The 24,385-nt window shown below is 40.1% G+C and overlaps 1 protein-coding gene across 1 annotated transcript in view; it reads left to right on the top strand.

Annotated features, from left to right (window-relative positions):
- Positions 1-15,234, top strand: part of rab3c (RAB3C, member RAS oncogene family) — a 40,714-nt gene extending 25,480 nt beyond the window's left edge. Inside the window, exons 4-5 of the mRNA XM_020932354.1 lie at positions 11,512-11,636; positions 15,044-15,234. Of these exons, the coding sequence (XP_020788013.1) occupies positions 11,512-11,636; positions 15,044-15,234 (316 nt within the window). The remainder of the gene's footprint in view (positions 1-11,511; positions 11,637-15,043) is intronic.
- The last annotated feature ends 9,151 nt before the right edge of the window (positions 15,235-24,385 follow it).

Genomic DNA, 24,385 nt, shown 5'->3' with positions numbered 1-24,385 from the left:
TTCCACAGATTAACAATAATAATAATAATAAATGGTTAGTCAAATGAATGAAACAAAACACTCCACTCCAGGTATGTTTTTGAGGAGGTAACACGATTCTAACATGTTTTAAAGTTCACAAGAGTCAAATGTGGGTAATATAGGACCTTTAAAGTGAACATACTCCATCATTTCAGTGCTCAAATTTCCTTCACTGATCATGCTGAGTGTGGCATATATAGTTTTGAGCTTAGTTTAAATTCCTTCAGTTTGCAGATCTTGTTGACATGTTTCTTGCACGCAAAACCAAAGACAGTGTTGTGTAGTGTTGTGGGCTAGAGTGTAAGAGCAGTAGTTTATTGGCACAAGATAAAGTAAAGTAAATGTCCTGGTGCACAGAGACGCAGCAGCTCTCAATGTCAATATGTCATGTGCCTGTCTAATGAAATCTGAACAGACTGCATCAGATTATAACACAGACATTAACTGACTGCACGCCCCACAAAACACAATCAATGTCTGGCCTGTGGCAGCGAATAAACCAAGCGCATCCACCAGGACCTAGCAGCACCCACCAGGCCCAACAAGGACCTACCAGCACCCATCAGGCCCAACAAGGACCTACCAGCACCCATCAGGCCCAACAAGGACCTACCAGCACCCACCAGACCCAACCAAGACCTACCATAAAACTACAGCACCCACCAGCACCTACCAGAAGCCTGCAGCACCCACCAGAGCCCACCAGCACCCAACAGCAAACTCCAGCAACCACCAGCACCCAACAGCACCCACCAGGATCAACCAGGACCAACCAGGACCTACTAAAAACCAGCAGCACCCAACAGCAAACACCGACAACCATTAGCACCTACTAGAAACCAGCAGTAACCAACAGCACCCACCAAGCCCAACCAGGACCAACTAGAAACCACCAGCACCCACCAGAACCCACCAGCACCCAACAGCAAACACCACCAACCACCAGCACCTACCAGAAACCTGCAGCACCCAACAGCACCCACCAGGCAAAACCAGGACCTAACAGAATCCTACAGCACCCACCAGAACCCACCAGCACCAAACAGCAAACACCAGCAAACACCACCAACCACCAGCACCTACCAGAAACCTGCAACATCCAACAGCACCCACCTGGTCCAACCAGGACCTACCAAAAACCTACAGCACCCACCAGCATCTACTAGAAACCAGCACCCACCAGAGCCCACCAGCACCAAACAGCAAACACCAGCACCCACCAGAAATCTGTAGCACCCACCAGCAAACACCAGCAACCACTAACACCTACCAGGACCTACCACAAACCAGCAGCACCCACCAACAAACACCGGCAACCACTAGCACCTTCTAGGACCTACCAGAAACCTGCAGCACCCAACAGCACCCAACAGCACCCAACAGCAATACCAGCAACTGCCACCACCCACCAGAAACCTGCAGCACCAACCAGGACTCACCGGAGCCCACCAGCATCCACCAGAAACCAGCAGCACCGACCAGCACCTACCAGAAACCTGCAGAACCCAACAGCACCCACCAGGCCCAACCAGGACCTACCAGAAACCTACAGCACCCACCAGCACCCACCAGCACCCACCAGCAGAACCCACCAACACCAGCAACCACCAGCACCAACGAAATTTAAACAGACTGCATTAGATAACAGAAACAACTCACTTCATGCCCCACAAAACACAATGAATGTCAGGCCTGTGGCAGCGAATAAACCAAGCGCACCCACCAGTAAACATCAGCACCCAACAGCAATTTTTATTCTGAAAAACTTCACTGAAAAACACACATTCTACTCTCGACAGAACCTGTAAACTTGGCCGTTTCACCTGCTAATCTGGATACAAAACAACATCCTCATTATTACATAGATGCTACTGGATTCTCATTTGCAAAACGTCTTAAAATTCTTCTCCTCCTTAACGTTAAGTATCATTGTTTAAAAATGCGCCCTCATCAAAAAAGTGTATTCACATGTAAATTTATGACAATTTCCGCAAAATCGCAAATGCTCCAGACTCCAGAGAGATGTTGGTTGGAGGAGAGCTGTGGGCTGGAGCAGGTCCGTGCTGCAGTGCCTCATCAGCAGCTTAAGCATCTCCTGAATGGGCCTAATCCTCGAAGTGATTCATGTTCAAACCTATGTCCTCGTTTTAGCTCCAAACTGCACTTTTATTATCACTCTCTGGGATGGGCTGGGTCCATCTGCTCCCATTATCTCTGGGGAAATAAAGACACATTTTTCATTCAGGGCTGCTTGATCATCATAAAAGTCATTAACACAACTGTAGGTCATATTTAAATGATGATTAGTAAACAAATGATGTATTGTCCAAAGATGATTTTATAATAAGAGCGAGATAAAACTCTGTATATAGTTTGTACTGAGCTCCCATTGCAGATTTTTCTCACTGAGTAATGATGTGGTGTTTAGGCCTTGATTATTCTTCTGGTCACAGGAGTAAACTTGGTTTGGCCTTAGTCTTGGTTCAGTCCTGGTTCAGTCCTGGATTAGTGCGTGTTTAGTCCTAGTTTAGTCCTGGTTTAGTCTTGGTTTCGTCCTGGTTTAGTTGTTGTTTAATCCTAGTTTAGACCTGGTTTAGTCTTGAATTAGTTTGTGTTTAGTCCTAATTTAGGCCTGGTTTAGTCTTGGTTTAGTCCTAGTTTAGTCCTGGTTTAGTCCTGGTTTAATCCTGGTTTAGTTGTTGTTTAATCCTAGTTTAGGCCTGGTTTAGTCCTGGTTTAGACCAGGATTAGTCCAGGTTTAGTCCTGGTTTAGTAAATTGTTTAATCCTAGTTTAGGTCTAGTTTAGTCCTGGTTTAGTCCTGGTTTAGTCGTTATTTAATCCTAGTTTAAACCTGGTTTAGTCTTGGTTTTGTCCTAGTTTAGGCCTGGTTTAGTTATGATTTTATCCTGGTTTAGACCTGGTTTAATCCTGGTTTAATCCTTTTTCAGTCGTTGTTAGTTTAGTCCTGGTTTAGTCCTGGTTTAATCTTGGTTTAGTCGTTGTTTTATTCTAGTTTAGGCCTGGTTTAAATCTGATTTAGTAATTGTTTAATCCTAGTTTAGGCCCGATTTATTCCTGGTTTAATTCTGGTTTAGTCATTGTTTAATCCTAGTTTAGGCCTGGTTTAGTCCTGGTTTAGTCATTGTTTAATCCTAGTTTAGGCCTGGTTTAGTCCTGGTTTAGTCATTGTTTAATCCTAGTTTAGGCCTGATTAAATCCTGGTTTAATCCTGGTTCAGTCGTTGTTAGTTTAGTCCTGGTTTAATCCTGGTTTAATTCTGGTTTAGTCATTGTTTAATCCTAGTTTAGGCCTGGTTTAATCATGGATTTTTTCTGGTTTAGTCCTAGTTTAGTCCAGGTTTAGTTCATCCCCCACACCCTAGAGTAAACATGTTAAAGTCTCACACAGAAGCAGGTTTCTGGGTTATATTCTCTCTTTCTCTCTTTTTCTCTTTCTCCCTTTCTCTCTTTCTGTCTCTCTTTCTCTGTCTCTCTCCCTCTCTCTCTCTTGGTTTGTTTGTGCTGATAAATGTGTCTCTTTTTGTGTGCAGCCGCCGTGTGCTCAGAGTGTCATTCTCACCTTCACTCCGGTCTCACCTCACCTCACTGACACCAGGAGAACAGAGAGAGAGGGAGGAAGAGGAGGGAGAGGGGGAGAGGGGTGACAGAAAGAGAGAGGGGCATGGAGGGAAGCGAGAGAGAGAGAGAGTAATGAGAGGAGTGGAGAGGATGTGACGGGGAGGGAGAGGAGAAGGAGAGAAAAGTACATGAAAAATGAACATGTGCTAATATTAGCAGCCTAATGCTTGACACACAGAGAGCCTGCAGAGGAGTTTGGATTACACTCATACACTCATACAGAGGTGTAATGCTGCTCTAGTCCCATCTCCTGTGGTGAGGATAAATGCTTCAGTCCTGCAGATCTATAATTGGTATTCATAGCAAAAATATTTAGTTTATTTGTTAATAGTTTTATTTCAACATTTTCATAGTTCATGTATTTTTCTAAAACACATTTTGTTTAAAGGGGCAGTTTGGAGTTTTGGATATAGGGCCTCATTTCCTAGTGAGTGTTGGAGACGTGCGGAGACACTTTTTTAAATATTTCATCCGGTCCTTGTATTTGCAGAGGTCACTGGTGCTAGGCTAGTGCATGTCAATGGCCATAGTTATCCTGTCTTACCCACTCCACAAAACACCCGAAGCAAAACTATTATTACGCCAGACTGTCCATGTAAATGTCTGCGTCGATAGAATAATTTTAGAAATAAAACCAACCTTGCATTTGAAGGATTTATGTCTGAGCAGCAGCAGCAAGTTGTACTTCCTGATAGAAAGTTTGGCAGTGGCGGACTGATATCACCTTGCACCTGTCTTACTGGCAAAGTAAAATTCTGCTGCTGCTGAGAAAATAGTCCCTCAACAAGTGACGATTCATGCGAAGGTTAGTTTTATTTCAAACATTATTCTATCAACAGAGACATTTACATCGATAGTCTGGCCTAATAATAGATTTTCTTCAGGTGTTTTGTGGAGTGGGTAAGACTGTTTTTAGTGGCAGGATAACTATGGCCATTGACATGCACTAGCCTAGCACCAGCGACCTCTGCAAATACAAGGACTGGATGGAATATTTTAAAAAGTGTCTCCACACGTTTCCAACACTCTGGCTCACTAGGGAAGGAGGTCCAATGTCCAAAATTCCCAACTGTCCCTTTAAGTATTAATGCATTACATGTATTAGTGTAATGTAATGTTCACTTGTTGGTGAGAGTCGCTCAGTGTCGGTGTTGATCTGTGCAGTGACAAACACACAGCAGTCCATCATGGCCTCCTCTAGAGCTCACTCAAAGCATCATCAGACCACCTGCAGTGTGCACACAGCCGCTCTGTAGTTAGTGCAGAGGTGGGCCGTGTACAACAGTGTGTACTGTAGTATGACTAAACACTAAAACACGACATGTGTCCGCACATGAACCAAAGATACAAATAACACTATAAAATCACAACAGGCTTAATGGAAGTGTCGCCTCCAGACACACAGATGTGATGTGACCGTCCTCCTCTGTCCTCACTGAGTCCATTCTCCTGACTCCTATTATACACACACAGCCTATTATACACACAGACTGTTATACACACACAGCCTGTTACACACACAGCCTGTTACACACACAGCCTATTATACACACAGAGACTGTTATACACACACAGTCTATTATACACACACAGTCTATTATACACACACAGCCTATTATACACACACAGCCTATTATACACACAGCCTATTACACACACAGCCTATTATACACACACAGCCTATTATAACACACAGCCTGTTACACACAGTCTATTATACACACACAGCCTGTTACACACACAGCCTATTATACACACACAGCCTATTATACACACACAGCCTATTATACACACCTGTTACACACACAGCCTATTTATCACACACAGCCTATTATACACACAGCCTGTTACTGTTATACACACACAGCCTGTTACACACACAGCCTATTATACACACAGCCTGTTACACACACAGTCTGTTACACACACAGACTGTTATACACACACAGCCTATTATACACACACAGCCTATTATACACACAGCCTGTTACACACACAGTCTATTATTCACACACAGCCTGTTACACACACAGCCTATTATACACACACAGCCTATTATACACACAGCCTGTTACACACACAGTCTATTATACACACACAGCCTGTTACACACACAGCCTATTATAACACACAGCCTGTTACACACACACCCTGTTACACACACAGCCTATTATACACACACAGCCTATTATACACACACAGTCTATTATACACACACAGCCTGTTACACACACAGCCTATTATACACACACACTGTTACACACACAGCCTGTTACACACACAGCCTATTATACACACACAGCCTGTTACACACACAGCCTATTATACACACACAGCCTATTATACACACACAGCCTATTATACACACACAGCCTGTTACACACACAGCCTATTATACACACACAGCCTATTATACACACACAGCCTATTATACACACACAGCCTGTTACACACACACAGCCTATTATACACACACAGCCTGTTACACACACAGCCTATTATACACACACAGCCTATTATACACACAGCCTGTTACACACACAGCCTGTTACACACACAGCCTATTATACACACACAGCCTATTATACACACACAGTCTATTATACACACACAGCCTGTTACACACACAGCCTATTATACACACAGCCTGTTACACACACAGCCTGTTACACACACACAGCCTGTTATACACACACAGCCTGTTACACACACAGCCTGTTACACACACAGCCTGTTACACACACAGCCTGTTACACACACAGCCTGTTACACACACAGCCTGTTACACACACAGCCGTTAACACACACAGCCTGTTACACACACAGCCTGTTATACACACAGCCTGTTACACACACAGCCTGTTACACACACAGCCTGTTACACACAGCCTATTATACACACACAGCCTGTTACACACACAGCCTGTTACACACACAGCCTGTTACACACACAGCCTATTATACACACACAGCCTGTTACACACACAGCCTGTTATACACAGCCTGTTACACACACACTGTTACACACAGCCTGTTACACACACACAGCCTGTTAGCCTGTTACACACACAGCCTGTTACACACACAGCCTGTTACACACACAGCCTGTTACACACACAGCCTGTTGTAGAGAGCTCACTCACTCAGAGCCAGAGGAGCCGCCTGGACTGAGACAGAGGGGACATAAAGACCATAACCCTGAGTCTAAACAGAGCTATTAAAGTCCTCGTGTCTTTTTAGAGCCAGACTTGTTCTTTTTAAAGGCACTCGGACACTTTGATGGAGCACTTCTGTCCACAGCTGTGCGCTCTTAAAAAAGAACTCACTTGTCTGGATCTGCTATTTTTCTGATTTACTGTGAATGCAGGGACTAAACCAGGGCTAAACCAGGACTAAAATAGGACTAAACCAGGACTAAAATAGGACTAAACCAGGACTAAAATAGGACTAAAACAGGACTAAAACAGGATTAAAACAGGACTAAAACAGGATTAAAACAGGACTAGGACTAGATCAGGACTAAACAAAGAATAAAACAGGAAAAAAGAGGGCTAATCCAGGACTAAAACATAACTAAAACAGGACTAGGATTAAACCGGGACTAAAACAGGTTTAAACAGGACTAGAACTAGACCAGGACTAAAACAGGTTTAAAACAGGACCAAAACAGGACTAGGACTAAACCAGGACTAAAACAGGTTTAAAACAGGACCAAAACAGGACTAGGACTAAACCAGGACTAAAACAGGTTTAAAACAGGACCAAAACAGGACTAGGACTAAACCAGGACTAAAACAGGTTTAAAATAGGACTAGGATTAAACCAGGACTAAAACAGGTTTAAAACAGGATTAAAACAAGACTTGGACTAAACCAGGACTTAAACAGGATTAAAACAGGACTAGAACTAGATCACGACTAAAGCAGGATTAAAACAGGACTAAAACAGGACTTGGACTAAACCAGGACTAAAACAGGACTAGTATTAGACCAGGACTAAAACAGGACTAAGCCAGGACTAGTACTAAAACAGGAATAAAGAGGGCTAAGGCAGAACTAAACCAGGACTAAACCAGACTAAACAGGTCCCAGTCAGATGTCAATCAAGACTAAATCATATTTTTAAAAGGTCTAAATCAGGACTAAATTTGATCTGAAAGTGCCTAAACTGGACTAAACCAGGACTGGGCAAAATAAAAACAGGACCAAAACTAAAGGTCTTAACTAAAAACTAAAGGCAAGGTCTTAAAAATGAGGTCAGGTCTAAGGTAAAACTAATCCAAGTCTATAGCAAGATGCATTTCAAATAAAATTGGAACTAGACCAAGACTGAACCAGATGTAAACCAGGACTAAACCAGGTCTCAGTGGTCTATTAATGTCTGTGTACACTCCTGCGGTGCATATGATCCTACGCACATGTCCACCAGGCCTCAGACGGCACAGACCCCACCCCTCCACTCCTCTTTCTCTCTCTCCCTCTCTCCATTTTGCCTTTCCCTCAGGCGTTAAATCCACTCTCCCTCGCTCCCTCCTTCTTTGTGACAAGGTTGCAGAAAAAAAAGACGGTTTCTATGGCAACCTCTCCTTCTTCCCGCTCCGCATTAGACGATGACGTTTCCATTTCCTGCCCGTGACATGGACAAATGGAACAGTATTACGCTTATTACAGTTAGCAGACCATTCATCTAATTGTTTTATATTTAGGATTGCAAATGGCATTCTGTATCTTATCCAGTGTATAAATCATATTAGAGAGCTGTGTTTTTAGATACAAGAACCGGAACTTGTAGCTGTAGTTACGCTGCAGTTTTATTTCAGATGAGCTAAATGAGACCAGACAGGCTCTATACGTAAGCAATGATATTCTGTTGAAAGGCCTTGCTGTAGCCATATATATTATACAATTTTATAGCCTTTTAAAGCTACTGTTTACCATGTTATGTTGGTTTATCAGAGTCTGATTCATCAGACGGTTGGTGACCTCGCAGCATTAGGATTCGTTCGTTCGATGACTTTTTTATTTAACCAATCACTGCTATTTGGTCGTGACGTATGTAATGTGAAGGGCAATAACGTCTTTCTCCTTGATAAAATTCACCAAACATTCTCTTTGTTCCCTTTAAATCCTCGATCTCGGGAATCGTTGCCAACACAGAATGTATGTCTTCATCTACATCAATCTCAACCGCTTTGTTTACTGTTGTGCTGCACCACAAAATGGACCCAGACAGGGGCTTGAGTTTGACGTCATGGCTTCACAGCTCTTCGTGGTCCACAACTTCCGAGGTTCTTGCAAACCATCAAGTGTATTCTGATTTCTGACTTAGTTACTGGAGAGAAATGAAATTGAGCGGAGGCACTAGGTGGCGCCAGCCTGGCTAGGTTTATCTTTCTCAAAAAAAAAAAAAAAAAAACACAGGAGAGTTTTCATTTGCACACATATGAGTAATAAGTGGGTAACAGTGACAAAATTGTTGGTGTGTTCTTAGGCAAGACACTTTTCTAAGACTTGCAAGACTATTCCATATTACTTACTATGAAAGTGATGTGTGTTGGTGGTGGTGTGAGAGGCTGATGGTGCAGATTGGCAGCCACACTTCCATCAATGAATTAACGTAATTGAGACTTTGAGCTAATAAAACTAATACTATAATGGCCAGACCTCCTTGTCAGATCTGCAGAAGCTAAGCAGGGCCGGGCCTGGTCTGGACTTGGAGGGGAGACCGCTGGGAATATCTGGTGCCACAGTGGAGCAGCAGTGGCAAAAACTGTTGTTGTGTCTGTAAGCAAGACACTTCGCCCACATTGTCTAGTATGAATGTGGTGTGAGAGTGTAGGTGGTGTATGGAGAGGACGATTGTGTAGATTTTCAACCGTGGGGCTTCTGGTTCTTTCTGGCTCCAATTGACTTACATTAGAATCTTGACGCCCTCTCTATAACTGCTGCAGTGAGCCTCGTCATTTTGATCTTAAAATGTTCATATTAACCCGCTTTACATGATCCAGATTTTTTCCCACTATTTTATCTGCCAAAAAAATCCTATTCATAACACAGAGCCGGGCTCCAGATTCACTCCTGTAACCATGAGCATCGCAAGCCTCATTTGAGCGGCAGGTAACATCACACTCACTTAGCCCACTTTTTTTTTTACAGTCTGTCATAGTAATTCACCTTCACCAACTGTGGAGTGACTGAATGATGCACGGAAGAGTAAAGCAACATTGAGTTTCAGGAAGAGCACTACATACGACTAATACTGTTAAAACTAATACTACTAATTATTAATATGAAAGGATATCTATAACTGGGCTCGGTCAAGCAGAAGTAAACAGCAAGGCCAAAAATTCAAGTTAATGCGTTTGATATAAAAATGTATTCAACAGATACATATGTACTCTAGTTTATGAAACTGTTGACCTTTTTTCTGTACCATTTTTGGTTCTAAAGTTACATACGTTTTAAACAGACCATGTATGAAACATGGAACAAAAATTATTTCCCAAATTTCAAAGACCTGCAAATCATGTAAATAAATGGATGTATTTCATCATATCTTGTGTTATTCGATCTTTGAACTGTTGATGAAGGTACATGATAAAAAAAAAAAAAAAGTATTTAAAATGATAATATAATATTTTATAGAAATAGTTTCCTTTCATTTTGAAGTAATATTAAAGTATTCGGAAGAAAAAAGCGACAAATTATACAAAATCATGCACCTTCTACTTGTTTGCACAATTTTCCCTCCGTTACTTTTCCCTCCGTTACCATGACCTTTCTTAATAAAAAATCTCATTACTCAAAAAGTAAGAGGTTTTTCAACTTAATCTTGTACCATATGGTAGAAAACTATATGAAGCAAATATTCAAACCAGTTTGTTAAGGATATGTAAGTGAGAACCGCTAGTTATCACTGTTTATATTTATTGCCCAAAAAGTGCTGCATATTTCAATCCCTCCGTTATAGACATGAGTTTTTAAATTTTTGGTCAACAACTTGAAAGAATATCACAGGTTTAACTTTACCCTGTTGGAGTGTTAACTCTTTCCTACATTCTGATACTTTATTTATTTCAATAGTCCCTCTAGTTTCTGAATAAGAGCTATTTGAATGTAAAAAATCTGCCCCTGTTTCCCTCCGTTACTGCTTGACCGGACCCAATTTTATAAGTATAATGATCAGTTCTCAGCTCTGCATTTTGTTACATTATGTATTTGTGGCTCTCACACCAAGTAATACCTAAGAAAATATTAGAATTTCGAGTACCACTAGATATGAATCAAATATATAAATATAACAGGACTATACCAGGTCTAATAAGGCTAAACCAGGTCTAAACATGGGTTACATCATTTCCACTGTAGTTCTAAACAAGAACTGATCCAGGAGATGATATGAAAAGTGGATAAAATGAAATGGACAAAGTGAAGCGCTGTCCAAGCACCGCCTGAAGCAGCTCACGCACCACAGTTTGAGAAACACTGATCTAAAACACACCAGGAGACCAGAGCGGAGCCGGACCGGTCATAACCTCCTCTCTCCCTCTTCCCCTGCCCTACTTTCACTTCAGCACCACCATCACTGCTTCATTTCCTCTCCGTCTCACATATGAACAAATGACTCAAGCGTTGTATTTTCTCCTCATTATGTCACCATGCAATTGGCTTCGGCGCTTTTTGAATTTCTAGGTCAATTTTGTTTTTGAATGACGATTTGGAGAAAGTAGCCAAGGATCTGATCCACTTTTGTGCAACCGGCAATGAGTCAATGTCTTCTAAGGATGCTGTGTTATGTAATGGGACATGTTCAAATTTTCTGTTGTTGTGCGTTGTTTGTTTGTGCGATAGGTCGACCCAGATAAAGACGTATTCTTGGGATAACGCGCAGGTGGTGCTGGCTGGAAACAAATGTGATATGGAGGAGGAGCGGGTGGTGTCTGTGGACAGTGGACGTCTGCTCGCTGAACAGCTCGGTAAGTCCTGAGAGAAACAGGAAGAGAAAGTATGATATGAGAATTTGAACATGTTAGACAGATAGTGTAAAAAATAAAAAAATACTAGACACGGAAAGACATAATTAGATTCAACTGTGTTAAAAATGTTAGGTGCACTTCCAGGTTATAAAAGCGTAATCCATCATCAATACTCTCTGGGGAGTGATGTTAACTGTGGACACTAGGGGGGTCACGGTAAACAAAAATCATGGTTCGGTATGTACCTCGGTTTTGAGGTCACAGTATGGGAGCAAAATGCAAAACCATTTGTGTGTTTATTAAACCAACAATTTGTTTTAACATTATGCAAACGGGAAAATAAAATAAATACAAAGTGCTGATTGGTAATAGTAATAAGTTAAATAAAATATTCTCAAATAAGCAACAAATGTGTGATGTTGTATGTGCGATATTACAAAAAATAAATTCCTTGTAAACAGTAAGCAAAATTTTTCAAAACTTAAAGCGCAGCAATAAAAGTTCCAGCATGAAGTTTTACTCAGTCTTCATATTTTTGGCCAGAGAAAACAACTTGTCCACTTTGTTTGCAATAGCTGAGATTCCGTGTTTTAAATGACTAAAAGGCGAAAGTGAGGACCAGGGTGCGACAGGTTTCGGAGGGAGGTAGTCAAGGTGTTGGGCAATTGTTGTCAAGGCGGCCACCCTAACGATAAAGCACTGCAGGAAACACTGCCACCCCAATTACTGTCGAGTTTCCTTGTGAATATTAAAGAGCCGAGCCTTGCATGTAGCGGCACATGTAGTGGTGGAATGTAAACACACACTAACTGCATGAACTCACTCGTGCACAGCCCCGAACGCCTGGCACGAATACCTATATGTTTTTTTTTTTTGTTTTTTTTTCCAGTTTTTTCCCCACACATAATATCAATATAAATGTAAAACGTACATAAAGGAAAAAATAAAATAAAATAAGATAAAATAAATGACTTATAATAATGCAATAGAATATGTATATGTAGGGTTACACCGAGAGTAAACACTGCTCTGTCTGAAGCTCTGTTACACACTTTTATAAAATTTTAACACAATCTCACCAGAAACAACTGACTTAGTTGGAACTACAACAGGTGAGCTGATTTGTGCTCTTTCTAATAAAATTAAACAAAATTACAGTCACAAGCTCGCTAGCAGTGACCAACAGTTTTTCAGTCAGTCACTTTCACTTTTTGTTGAAAATCAAACTCCTAAACACGATCATGAACCTTCGTGTGGATCTCAGGCTCCAGAAAATATGTTGTTTAAATCCATTTTCCATCCAATTTGTTTTTCTTGAATTTTCACAGAATCTTAAAACTTTTTGTATGTGTTTGCCAATGTGTGCATTGTGTCACCATGGTAACTAACATCCTGCCAACAGAAATACACGTAGAACACCCCCAGCGCGATGTCACTGCAAAGTATCAGTATTACTCATAGGTCACAGCTTCCATTTTGAGGACATTTTCCAATTCAAAAGATATAATATTTAGTTTTAAATTACTAATTACTAACAACCATTTTGAAACCCATGGTACCTGACATTATTTTCATCAGTGAGTACATTTTGTTATGTTTGTCTGCATCTGATTTCTAACTCAAACTCATTAGCCAGAATAAAGAGACTGATATATTGTTAAAATATGCTGTGAAAAAGCAGATCTAAATGTGTGTACATGGCCAGATGTCAATGCTGAGAAACTGAGTGAGTTTGACAAGTGCTAATGAGGAAATATTAAAAGGTATGATACATATAAACTGTTATTATCAGTCATATTCATCTGATAAGAATTTATCTGCTGCATCTGCTAGGATACAGACAGGCCTATAAGAAGTAACAGTGGCTGCCTATTTCTTCCATACGCTGCTCAACATGTAATTTACACCTCCAGACTTGTCTTGTAACTTGTCTCCAGATGGAAAAGGTGATAAAAATAATGTATGATCTGAAAAGAAATAAAAACAGCAATAAAAACAGCAATTTAAAACAACATACTTAATATATTTGAGGTTGTGGCGCTGTCAGTGTTGTGGGTTCAACTCCCAATTTCGATACTTACTGAATGTCTCTCTGCTCTCTCTCCCCATTTTACACTTTATCTGTACAGTGTGTTACATCAGAGTCCTGCACGGGTACATTTTTGGAAACCTGCACCCGCGTAGTACAGCTCCACACCCGCCCATTAACCCATGATTATATCAAAGTTAAATCCACACCCGCCCGGACAAGTTAACATTGCACCCGTTACCCGCCCATGCTCGAGATAAATTGGGATCAGCCCATTAGTCCGACCACCCAGTAGTCCAAGACTAAACCAGGACTAAACCAGGAATTTAACCTATGCTGTGTCATTAGCGGATTATAAATATATAAACCCCACAAATCATAGAGCTGATTGCCAAAACTACACCAGGACTGGACCAGGACTACAACAGGACTGATCCAGGTCTAAGCCAAGACTAAACCAGTGTCATTAGCATAAATATATGCACACCGCAACAGCTGAGCCGATCGCCAGGACTACACCAGGTCTAAACCAGGACTAAACCAGGTCTAAACTAGGACTCAACCAGGTCTAAACCAGGACTCAACCAGGTCTAAACTAGGACTCAACCAGGTCTAAACCAGGACTAAACCAGGTCTAAACCAGGACTAAACCAGGTCTAAACTAGGACTCAACCAGGTCTAAACCAGGACTACACCAGGTCTAAACCAGGACTAAACCAGGTCTAAACCAGGACTAAACCAGGTCTAAACTAGGACTCAACCAGGTCTAAACCAGGACTCAACCAGGTCTAAACCAGGACTAAACCAGGTCTAAACCAGGACTAAACCAGGTCTAAACCAGGACTAAACCAGGTCTAAACCAGGACTAAATCAGGAGCGCAGCCGCGAGCCCATCACCTCCGTTGATGTTTGTATGAAATAAATATACAAAAGTCACTCTCTCAGCCTGATCCATTGTGCTGGGAAAAGATTGGAAAATGGCACTTGTTTCCAGGGCAATGGACATCAAGTATTTTTCTCCTGTTTGTCACACCCGCCCGCATACCCGCCCGTAAAACCCGCCCGTTTCAGCAACTACCCATTGCAGGATTCTGTATTACCTACACATACATTTTGTTCCAGTTCATCTTGTCCCTCTGTAAAAAAATACATAAATAAATATATGAATGAATAAATAAATAACTTTCCAACATTTGTTTTAGCCCCTGAATGTCTCTACACGCTCTCCCCCCACATTATCTATGCAGCAGATAGTAGTTGACCAATAGCTTGAAATTTGGGGTTTTCTCATCTTGTTGTCCAAAAACAGAAAACATAATACAATATATAAATACATACATTATCACTTGATCTTTTACATTTCCTTTGCATTTTCCAGGTTTTGAATTCTTCGAGACAAGCGCCAAAGACAACATCAACGTGAAGCAGACGTTCGAGCGCCTGGTGGACCTGATCTGCGACAAGATGTCCGAAAGCTTGGACAGTGACCCCGCCGTGACCTCCGGAGCCCCCACCGCCAAACTGACGGACAGCGCCCCCCCTCTGCAGCAGCAGGGGTGCAACTGTTAGCGACTCTGTTCTCTTCAGCATTCGCCTCCTGCTAGCAAGCGCTTCTCTGGACACTTCAATCCTTCAATACAATAGTGACCTAAACCTAACCTGAATACTTACCTATAGGAACAATAGACGTAAACACATAGGCAGACTCTCACTCTCAATAGAACAGTTTAACAATGCAAAAAGGAATTATCTAAGGCAGTTAAATTACTTGTATTCCGCATTATTGTTATAATTTTTTGTCATTTTGTCATGGAAAAAAATCTATGTAGTTAAACGCAGATAGGCCACAGTTTTGAGGGCTACTTTTACAATATACTGAGGCAAAAATAATGTTCAAAATACAATACAAAACATTTAAATACGCCATATAAGCAAATGAATCTCTCTAGTATGTATCAACGTACAAAACAGTGAAATTTCTCAAAAAATACACTTTTTAATCAAAATTTGTACTTATTTTTGAATTGTATTGCTTATATTTTAGTCATATCTGCTCAAATATTAAACTTGGTGGAGGGAAGCCAAGTTAAAATACTATCATAAAGGTGTTTTAATGCATACAAACTCGTTAGTATTTTAACGCAACAAATCGTTAACGCAGTACTTGACTCGCCATAGTATTATTTGTTGTCAAAACACAACAAAATTTCAAGTATTGTCTATCACTGACACGAAAATTCAGATTTAAATGCGGAATTCAAGCCATTTTAACTAAGAATATTCACTTTTTGCAGCTTACCGTCATTGATAAAACTGAGACTAGCTGATATAGTAATACTGTACAGTCCACCTTAAGACCTTTAATCTTGATGTCCTAAAGTAATATAAGGAATAGTGTGTTTAGCTTTGAGAATTTTCCTCTTTTTATTTTTGTACATGTGATTTTCTAGGTTGGGTTTAGTCTCCAGAAGCTGCCAGAGTCCCCCTCTCTCCTAGAACATGTAGCAGCTTTCATTGCATCGTGTGTTTGTTGATACTGTAGACTGTAATGACGCGTGCATGGGTGAGTCCAAAACAGTCACGAGAGAGAAGAAGAGATTTGCCATTGAAAATATTCTACCTTGGATTAAAGATGTACTAGGTAACTTTTCTGGTGGAGGGTGTGCTGTTATGCTTGTTCCAGTGGAGGTGTTATAGTGTTGCCTTAGATGTTTTACAGTACAGCTTTAATATTATCTATCTCCATGGACACCAGGTCAAGTTATAGGTCTGATCTGTGGAGAGGTGACCCTGCTCTTAGTAAGCTATGTTGTATTCATAGCCAAAAATAAATAAATAATAATAAAAATAATGTTTTTATTACAGTGAAAAGTGTTTAATTCATCTCTGAGTGGGCTTAAACCTCCACAAAACGACTTTTTTCTCAATGGAAATGCCGTTCCTTTGGCTATAATATTTCACAGTATGGCGCAAAATGTGTCTGTCTCCATGGAGAATATTCCAGAGTATGGCTTTAACTTTCTATTTCCACCATTAGTTAAAAAATTACATGGTGTTTTGTAAGGAATAAAGCCCCTGTTGAAAAAAAATGCAAGATAGATACATATCATTGCAAAGACATCTCCATGGAGACAGGGAGGTAGCGGGCCCCTCACCAGAAAAGTTACATAGTGTAGCTTTAAAGGTGCATTGTGTAAATTTTGTGGTGGAGGGTCTGTCTTCTCGATGGACACGTTATTGCTTTGGAATGTTTCACAGTATGGCATTAAACCTTTCTATCTTCATGGAGACCAAGACTATGTTCAGACTGCAGCCTGAAGTGACCCAAATCAGTTTTTTTCACCCCAATGTGATCTGTATCTGATTTTTTAATGACAGTTTGAACGACACAGATCCGATTTTTTCAAATGCGACCCAGGACACTTGGATATGTGCTCCTAAAACCGATACATATCCGATCTTTTGACATGTGACTTAAGTCTGAACGGTCAGGTCACATCCCACATACACGTCAGGCTCGGAGTCTAGTCAAGGGAGGGAACGCGAGGTTAGTGAGTTCATTAATATTTTAGGGGATCGCTGTGTTCAGGCCAAATTGGAGGGGTTTTATTGGAACCGGGCATTTTTTGAAATGACTGCCAAAGAAATGTCCTGACTCCAATGTCAACAAAAAAAAAAGAGCCTACGAGCCAAATACAAGGAGGCTCAAGAGTCAAACAAACGATGGACGTGGATGTGTAACCTGTCCATTTTACGAAGAACTGGACCATATTTTGGGAGACAAGCCGAGCCCGTTTAAAGTTCACACTGGAGATCACATACAAATCGCATTTAATTGGAAATGTGAACGACCTCGCAAAAAAAATCCGAATTGAGCATTAAGCCCTGCAGTCTGAACGTAACCCAAATCAGACCAAGTTACAGGTCAAATCTGTGGAGAGGCAACCCCGCTCACAGTCAGAATGCCTGTTTTTCTAGACATTTTGAGCTATAAATCCACCTGTAAATGAATAAATGTAAGGTCGATTTGTTTCATGTTATTCTGTGGAACATTCCAGGCAGCGCAACGACATCTCCACAGAAACAAGCAGGTAGCGGACCCCTCACCAGAAAAGCCATGCGGTGCAGCTTTACGTGGCCTTTTATCATCCTCACCCGGCCTTCCTCGCTTCTCTGCTCTACGAACCAAGTCCATGTGATAATAGTCCGTTTTTTTTGCTGTCTGTAGATGTCTTGATGATTGTTTTTTTGGATTTTGAGTTGAATGAGACTAGCATGCTGCCAAACGTCAATCATATGCGCTGTTAAATCTAAAGACAAGCCTTAGCCGTTCTATGGTCAGCTGGTCAGTGAGCTCGGGCAGGGGAAATACAGCCATACTATTAAAAATGACCCTTCACTTCGCGCCTAGCATGCTATCGTTTATGTTGTCGTAGTAACGGTAAAGAATGGAGTCAGTGCTGTGTAGGAGTTGATGCGAAATCACTCGGGATTATGGTGGTCCAGAAGGTTACGCTGATTCGTTATGAAAGACAGTTACGCAAATGAAGGGTGAAATTACGAGATCAAATATTTCAGTTCGAGTATTTTAAAAAGAGACTTCATTTCGTCACTACTTTCTAATGAAAATTACTAAAGATTAGGGACGTAACGATATCAAAATCCCCCGTGATACATATCTCAAGGTTCGATATTTATTGCGATATTTTGTAGAGGTTTACAAAACTTTTTCCATTTAAAAGCCTTGGAAAACCTTTGGTGCTGTTGTAATATGAAGAATTAAGATTTAAAAGTGCTTAATAACAGCTTTTCTCCATGGAGTCTACACTGACAACACCAAAGGATCATGGTCTATGTAGTTCCCTCTGTATTTTTAGTTACTACACCACAAGTTTAGCAAAGTCTGTACGTTTTACAGAATAAGAAAGACGTTAAAATGACAAAGAAAGACATTAGAATCACCATAATTATTCATTTAAGCAAACAGACTTGCAATTCGATTTATTGTGATGGGCTTTGATCTGTGAGACTTTTGACGATGCAATATCACTATATTTCGGTTATTGTTACATCCCTACTAAAGATGCTTGATAGTACAATGAGGTTCATTTGGTCTTCCGATAATTTATGTTATCAGGTTCTTTTTTCAGACCAAGAGTTTGTTTTCATACCTGACAGTTTCGACGGATTGAAGAGGCAATCGAAATATAGAAACGTACCCATGAGACTATAAACCGGGACGAGGGGGCTTTTTTACTCTCACACACCGGGGATATTGTCCTGAGGAAGTCGGACTGCAGATGGCGCTGTCGTCCTGCCTCCACCGGTAGAAAAACAGTGCCCAAACCTGTTTAAATCAGTTGACCAGACAGCACCATCACATGACCATTCTGAAGAAGACCGCTAGTGACCAGTCGAAAACAAATTCTTGGTCTGAAAAAAGAACCTAATAACACAAAGATGCTTGAATTTGATTGAGAAAGTTAAATGTTTTGCACTAAAATACATGCTCTATGCAAAGAGTATCTTAAATTAAAACACAAAATTGGTTTAAATTGCTCTTATCTCTTACCTGATTTTTCCTTTAGCACATTTTAACACTTTCAAATGTTAAAAATAGTCAAAAAAGGCATTTTGAAATATATAAATGATTTCAAAACAAATGACACCAAAGCAACACAATTTTTGCAATTTTGAAGACTAGAATAATTTTTTTCCCACACTTAATCAGATTTCCGCAATTTGACTCTTCAAGTGTTTAAACATGGAAAAATAACAAAATCGGCTACAGAAAATTTCAAAACACAATTAAATTATGACAAAAATTACTCGTAACAGTTGGAAAACTTGTGGACCACCATATGCCCCAACGAGTGAAGCCTTTTCCAAAATATTGTCAAAATACGTTTTTCTATTTTAGTCTCTTTCCATTGAAGAAAAACACGTGTGCCAAACATGTCCCTCCCACACATCGTTCGTACGTTGCATAGTTTAATAAGAAGACGAAGAACTCCAAAAAGAAATGCATGACTTATTCCCATTATATTGTAGATTCTATCCAAATAATGTAAATATATATATATACATCACTATATGTTAAAAATTTAGGAGCATTCTCGTAGCGATCGCTGTGAGATGCAATGGGCCAACAAGTGCAATATTTTATGAATGAACCTTGTACATAGATTTTCCTGATTTGAATGAGGTGGATGCAGCGTTATGAGGTCTTCGCACAGTTTTTTTTCCATCGCTTTCGAACTAAAGTCAAAATTTGTAATCGAGAGAGGCCTGTTCGAACCAGAAAGAGTCATTTTTACAAGGGAGTGATATGTTTTTGTCTGATTTGTGTCCAAAGCGATTGAAAAAAACTGCAACGTGAGACTTGTAAAACGCTTGTGTGAATGAGAAGTACTATGAAGATATAAAAATGAGTGGATATTCAGTGTTTGTGAATACCTTTTGTACAAATGTATCCACGTGGTATAACCGCTAACTGTTGTGCTCATGTCCAATGCAGTGTTGTCCAGTCTGGGAGGTGACTGTCCACTCCTTAACATAGAAAAACAATGAGGGACGAATCTTTAACTAGAAGAGTGTATGCGTACCATTATTATTGCTATAGCCATCCATTGAAAGACCTTAATCAGAATAAGAACAAATAAAGCCACTACACATTCCCTTGTAACTGATAAGTGCAGGCAATGTATGAAGTATGTTTTGAAATTATAATAAATAATACAGTATTATCTGGGATTCTTGCTGTTTTGTGCTCTTTGGTAAGGTTAAAATGGGAGTCTGTGGAAATGCATGTAGTATCCTGTAGGTGTGGGCGCCCTCTAGTGTTCAGTGAGTTAAACTAGATATGTGACAAAGCAGAATTTCTCACACTGAAGCTTTTATTCACAGAAAGCTCTTCAGTAGTGAGATGAACGATAATAATAGTCACATAACACAACTGGATCTCTAATAAGTGAAATGTGTTTTAAGGAAATAAGAGCCATTTTTCATCTTGACACTAGTATCGGTTAATCCTCCTGCACCTCTAGGTACATTTTTGTACATCTCAGTTTTTCTTTTTTGCATAACTTTGACTATATTGCACCAAATAGCACCAAAATTGACAAGTTTGTGTATTTTGTGGTGTGTTTTAATTTTTTTGTGTGTGCTTTACTTCAAGATCACATTAATTGAACGGTCTATAATTAAAATACTCACACTTCTGGTCCTTAGGTACATTTATGTCCCATTGACTTCCATTCAAATTCAAATTTTTTTATTTTAAAAATTTTTTAAGGGGTGCACAAGGGTTAATCCAAACCAGTCCAAACCAACTTTATTTGTACAGCACATATTATAAACAAGACAGTTTCCAAAGTGCTTTACAAAATCTGCATAATTATGTTTCAACCATGAGCAAACTAATACAATAAAAATCAATAATAATAATAATAATAATAATAATAATAAAATCAATGAACAAAAATGATCAAATCCATACATTAAAGCAGTACTAAAAACAAAAATTGATTAAAAACTATAAATAAATAAACAGATAAATAAAAGATACAGAGGACCACACAATTCACGTGGTGTTAAAAGCCAGAGAATAAAAGTGGGTCTTAACACAAGACTTAAAACACTCCACTCAGACAACAAAAGCTGAATCAGTGAATTCCTAAGACCAAGTTTTGGCAAAAAGGCAAATTTAGTCTTAAGATGCTGTAAGTATCAGTTACCATTGTTTTGAGTTCATAGTTTATTTCTTCATACAAAGATCACACAAAGAATCTAAATTGTGTTTCTCACTATACCATAAGTAATAAATAAATAAATAAATAATGCAAAAGGCATAGTGCAAGGCATAAGAATTTTTGAGGGGGAGAGTCAAGGGTGGTCTGAGTCCAAGTGCTCTTTGGGGAGTTCTGTTCTTGGGGAGACACAGATTTCAAGCTTCGTGGCAGCCTGGTGAGTAAAGAGGGGAGAGAGTTCAGCATCCTAACAGCCTGGTGGATGAAGCTGTTAGTGAGTCTGGTAGTGCAGGAACGGTAACTCCCGTACCTTCTCCCAGAGGGCAGGAGGCATGAACAGATGGTGTGCGGGATGGCTTAAACTTATCTATCTTGAATTTGTTTATTACAGATGTATTTTAATGCCAGAAAGTATGCGTTCTCACTGTGAGCAGGCTCCAGTCTCCACAGATATGACCTGTAACTTGGTCTGTTTGCATCACCTGCTTGTCTCCATGGAGCTGGATGAGTTTGATGTCATACTGTGGAATATGATGAGACAGTCAACCTAACAAGTTACATACAAATATAATACAAAATGGAATAATGTTTTGAGTATAGAGCAGCATCAAAGATATATATTGCAGTTTATATTGAATTATTCATTCTCTGAGCTACAACTACATAAGCTACAACTGCCCTGGGGCTGACTGACTGAAGTTTGGCTGCCAATCTCTGACCACCACCAACCTCTCACACATCACATTTGATACAGATGATGAGTGAAGTGTCCTGCTCAATGACTCAACAACAGTATGCACTGGTTAGAAGTGGGACTGAACCTTGTGGATGCAAACTCTAACCACTAAGCTTCATATAAGGGATTTATCTGTGTCCTTTTTGTTATTTTCTAGAGACAAAGCAGATGTGAAGCACTAGTCTGGGTAAATTACATGATTATATGATTACCTGATTAAATTGAATACTGCAGGGACCAGACACCACTGAATTCTTTTTAAATCATTTATGGATCTCATGCACAAAAGCTGCTTAAGGCCTGTGACATTTAGGTTTGACTCAGGCGCCATCTAGTGGGGAAAAGTTCATATAACCTCATGCACTGGATGTAGAAAAAGACAATCAAATGTGGTGGGACATGCAGGGCAAACTCTGGAAGCTTAAGACAAATAAAAACTGCAAAAGTGCCACATAATTTGAATCATTATCAGTTGTCAATATATCACGATATATCCTGATACTAAAACAATGGATTATATGTTGCGATTTATCAATAATTACTACTAATAATAATTTAGTCAACTACACCTTCAAGAGAACACAATTGTATGACTTTTTTTTAAAATCATGAGAACAGTGAATGTTATTAATGAACTTTTATGAAAAATATTATTTAAGAATTCGATTCAGATACATTTTGAATCGATTTGAGAATTGTGCAATGAAGTATCACGATATATCATTATTTTCTTTTACACCCCCAATGCTGACTGACCAAAATGTCTTGTGAGGAAAACAAATGTAAATGTTCATTAATATATGTTGTAGCTTTACAAATAAATAAATAAATGAATAAATAGGAAAGTGTATAAATGTCACTTTCTATAATTTATGTGCAGAAAAGTGTGACAAGGGGCAGGCGGCAAAATGGCAACCAAAAGAGAGACAATACTATGAAAATAAATAAATAAAATAAATTAAATGAAAATGACAATAAGAAGCTGGAGGAGCTGGAGGAAGTGTCTGGGGTGAGGGAAACCCGGGAGCCTGTACTTAGACTGTTGCCCCACGACCCGGCCCTGCAAGCAGAAGAAAATGGATGGATGGACGATAAGAAGCAGGAGGTGTTCCGGGCATGTCCCACTGGGAGGAGACCCCGGTGAAGTACCCAGGACACGCTGGAGGGACTATGTCTCTGGGCTGGCCTGGGAACACCTTGGGGTTCCCCTGGAGGAGCTGGAGGAAGTGTCCGGGGTGAAGGAAGTCTGGGAGTCCCTGCTTAGACTGCTGCCCCTGATAAGTGGAAGAAAATGGACTGATGGACAATAAGAATGTGTGTTTACTCTCAGAAAAAGTGACAAAGTATTAATAGAAGCCAAAATAGCATAAAAATTCGCTCTTTCTGGTTCAGCCTATTCACTTATGGTTCAAACAGGCCCTTTCATTATTATGGTACAAATGAATGAAGAGCCAGGAGTCAGTCTTAGGCAGAATCAACCCATGCTTTTATTGAATCCATTGCATATAAAACTTTTTTTCATGTTTTTTATCGTTTTATACGTAAAGTCGTATGATCTACAGTGCTATCCAATAGACTGCAATTAACAAGGAATCCATTAAAATAACATTTTTAATTGTCCTGTGAAAACTTCCAGACAAGTTGGCATTCTAAAGACGTAACCCAAAAATAATTTGTCCTGAAGACCTTTAAAGTTACAGTTTGTGTATCTCTCATACCATAAAAAATAGAACACAGAATGACAAAAGAACCCACTGTTTCCATTGGTCCAGGGCTGTTTTAAATCTACAGTATGCGTGTCAACATAAGAGCTCTCGTTGGGCGGGGCGGCTGTCAACTACCCCCTATCCCCGCCCCTTTTTGTACACAAGCCCCATCCGCCTCCCGAAGAGCCCCGCCCAGGCAGAAAGATGTCAGTGATAGTATTTTTTGGGATATTGCAAGTCGTGTGGGTGGAGTGTAGAGCGTGAGGATACTGAACGGACAGCTGTCTGTGCAGGTGCAGCCAGAATGAATGCAGCAGTGGCTCAACTGACAGGTGCTCTCCAGGACTGTGCTTTGTAAACAGTGGCAGGTGTTAGGGCCTGAACGCATGAAAGGTCCGGCTGTGGTTTAACATCTACGGAGGCTCTGGAGGGACAAAGTGAAAAGAAAAAAATATAGGGAACCTGCAAAACAAATACAAATAATAACAAAAAAGTAAAATAAAATAAATAAAAAGGTAATAAAAATAAAA

Source organism: Boleophthalmus pectinirostris, unplaced genomic scaffold, assembly GCF_026225935.1.
Source record: "Boleophthalmus pectinirostris isolate CB_2022bp ecotype Guang Dong unplaced genomic scaffold, ASM2622593v1 HiC_scaffold_4, whole genome shotgun sequence".
In the NCBI taxonomy this organism is placed as follows: Eukaryota; Metazoa; Chordata; class Actinopteri; order Gobiiformes; family Gobiidae; genus Boleophthalmus; species Boleophthalmus pectinirostris.
This window is presented reverse-complemented; position numbering and strand designations above follow the sequence as displayed.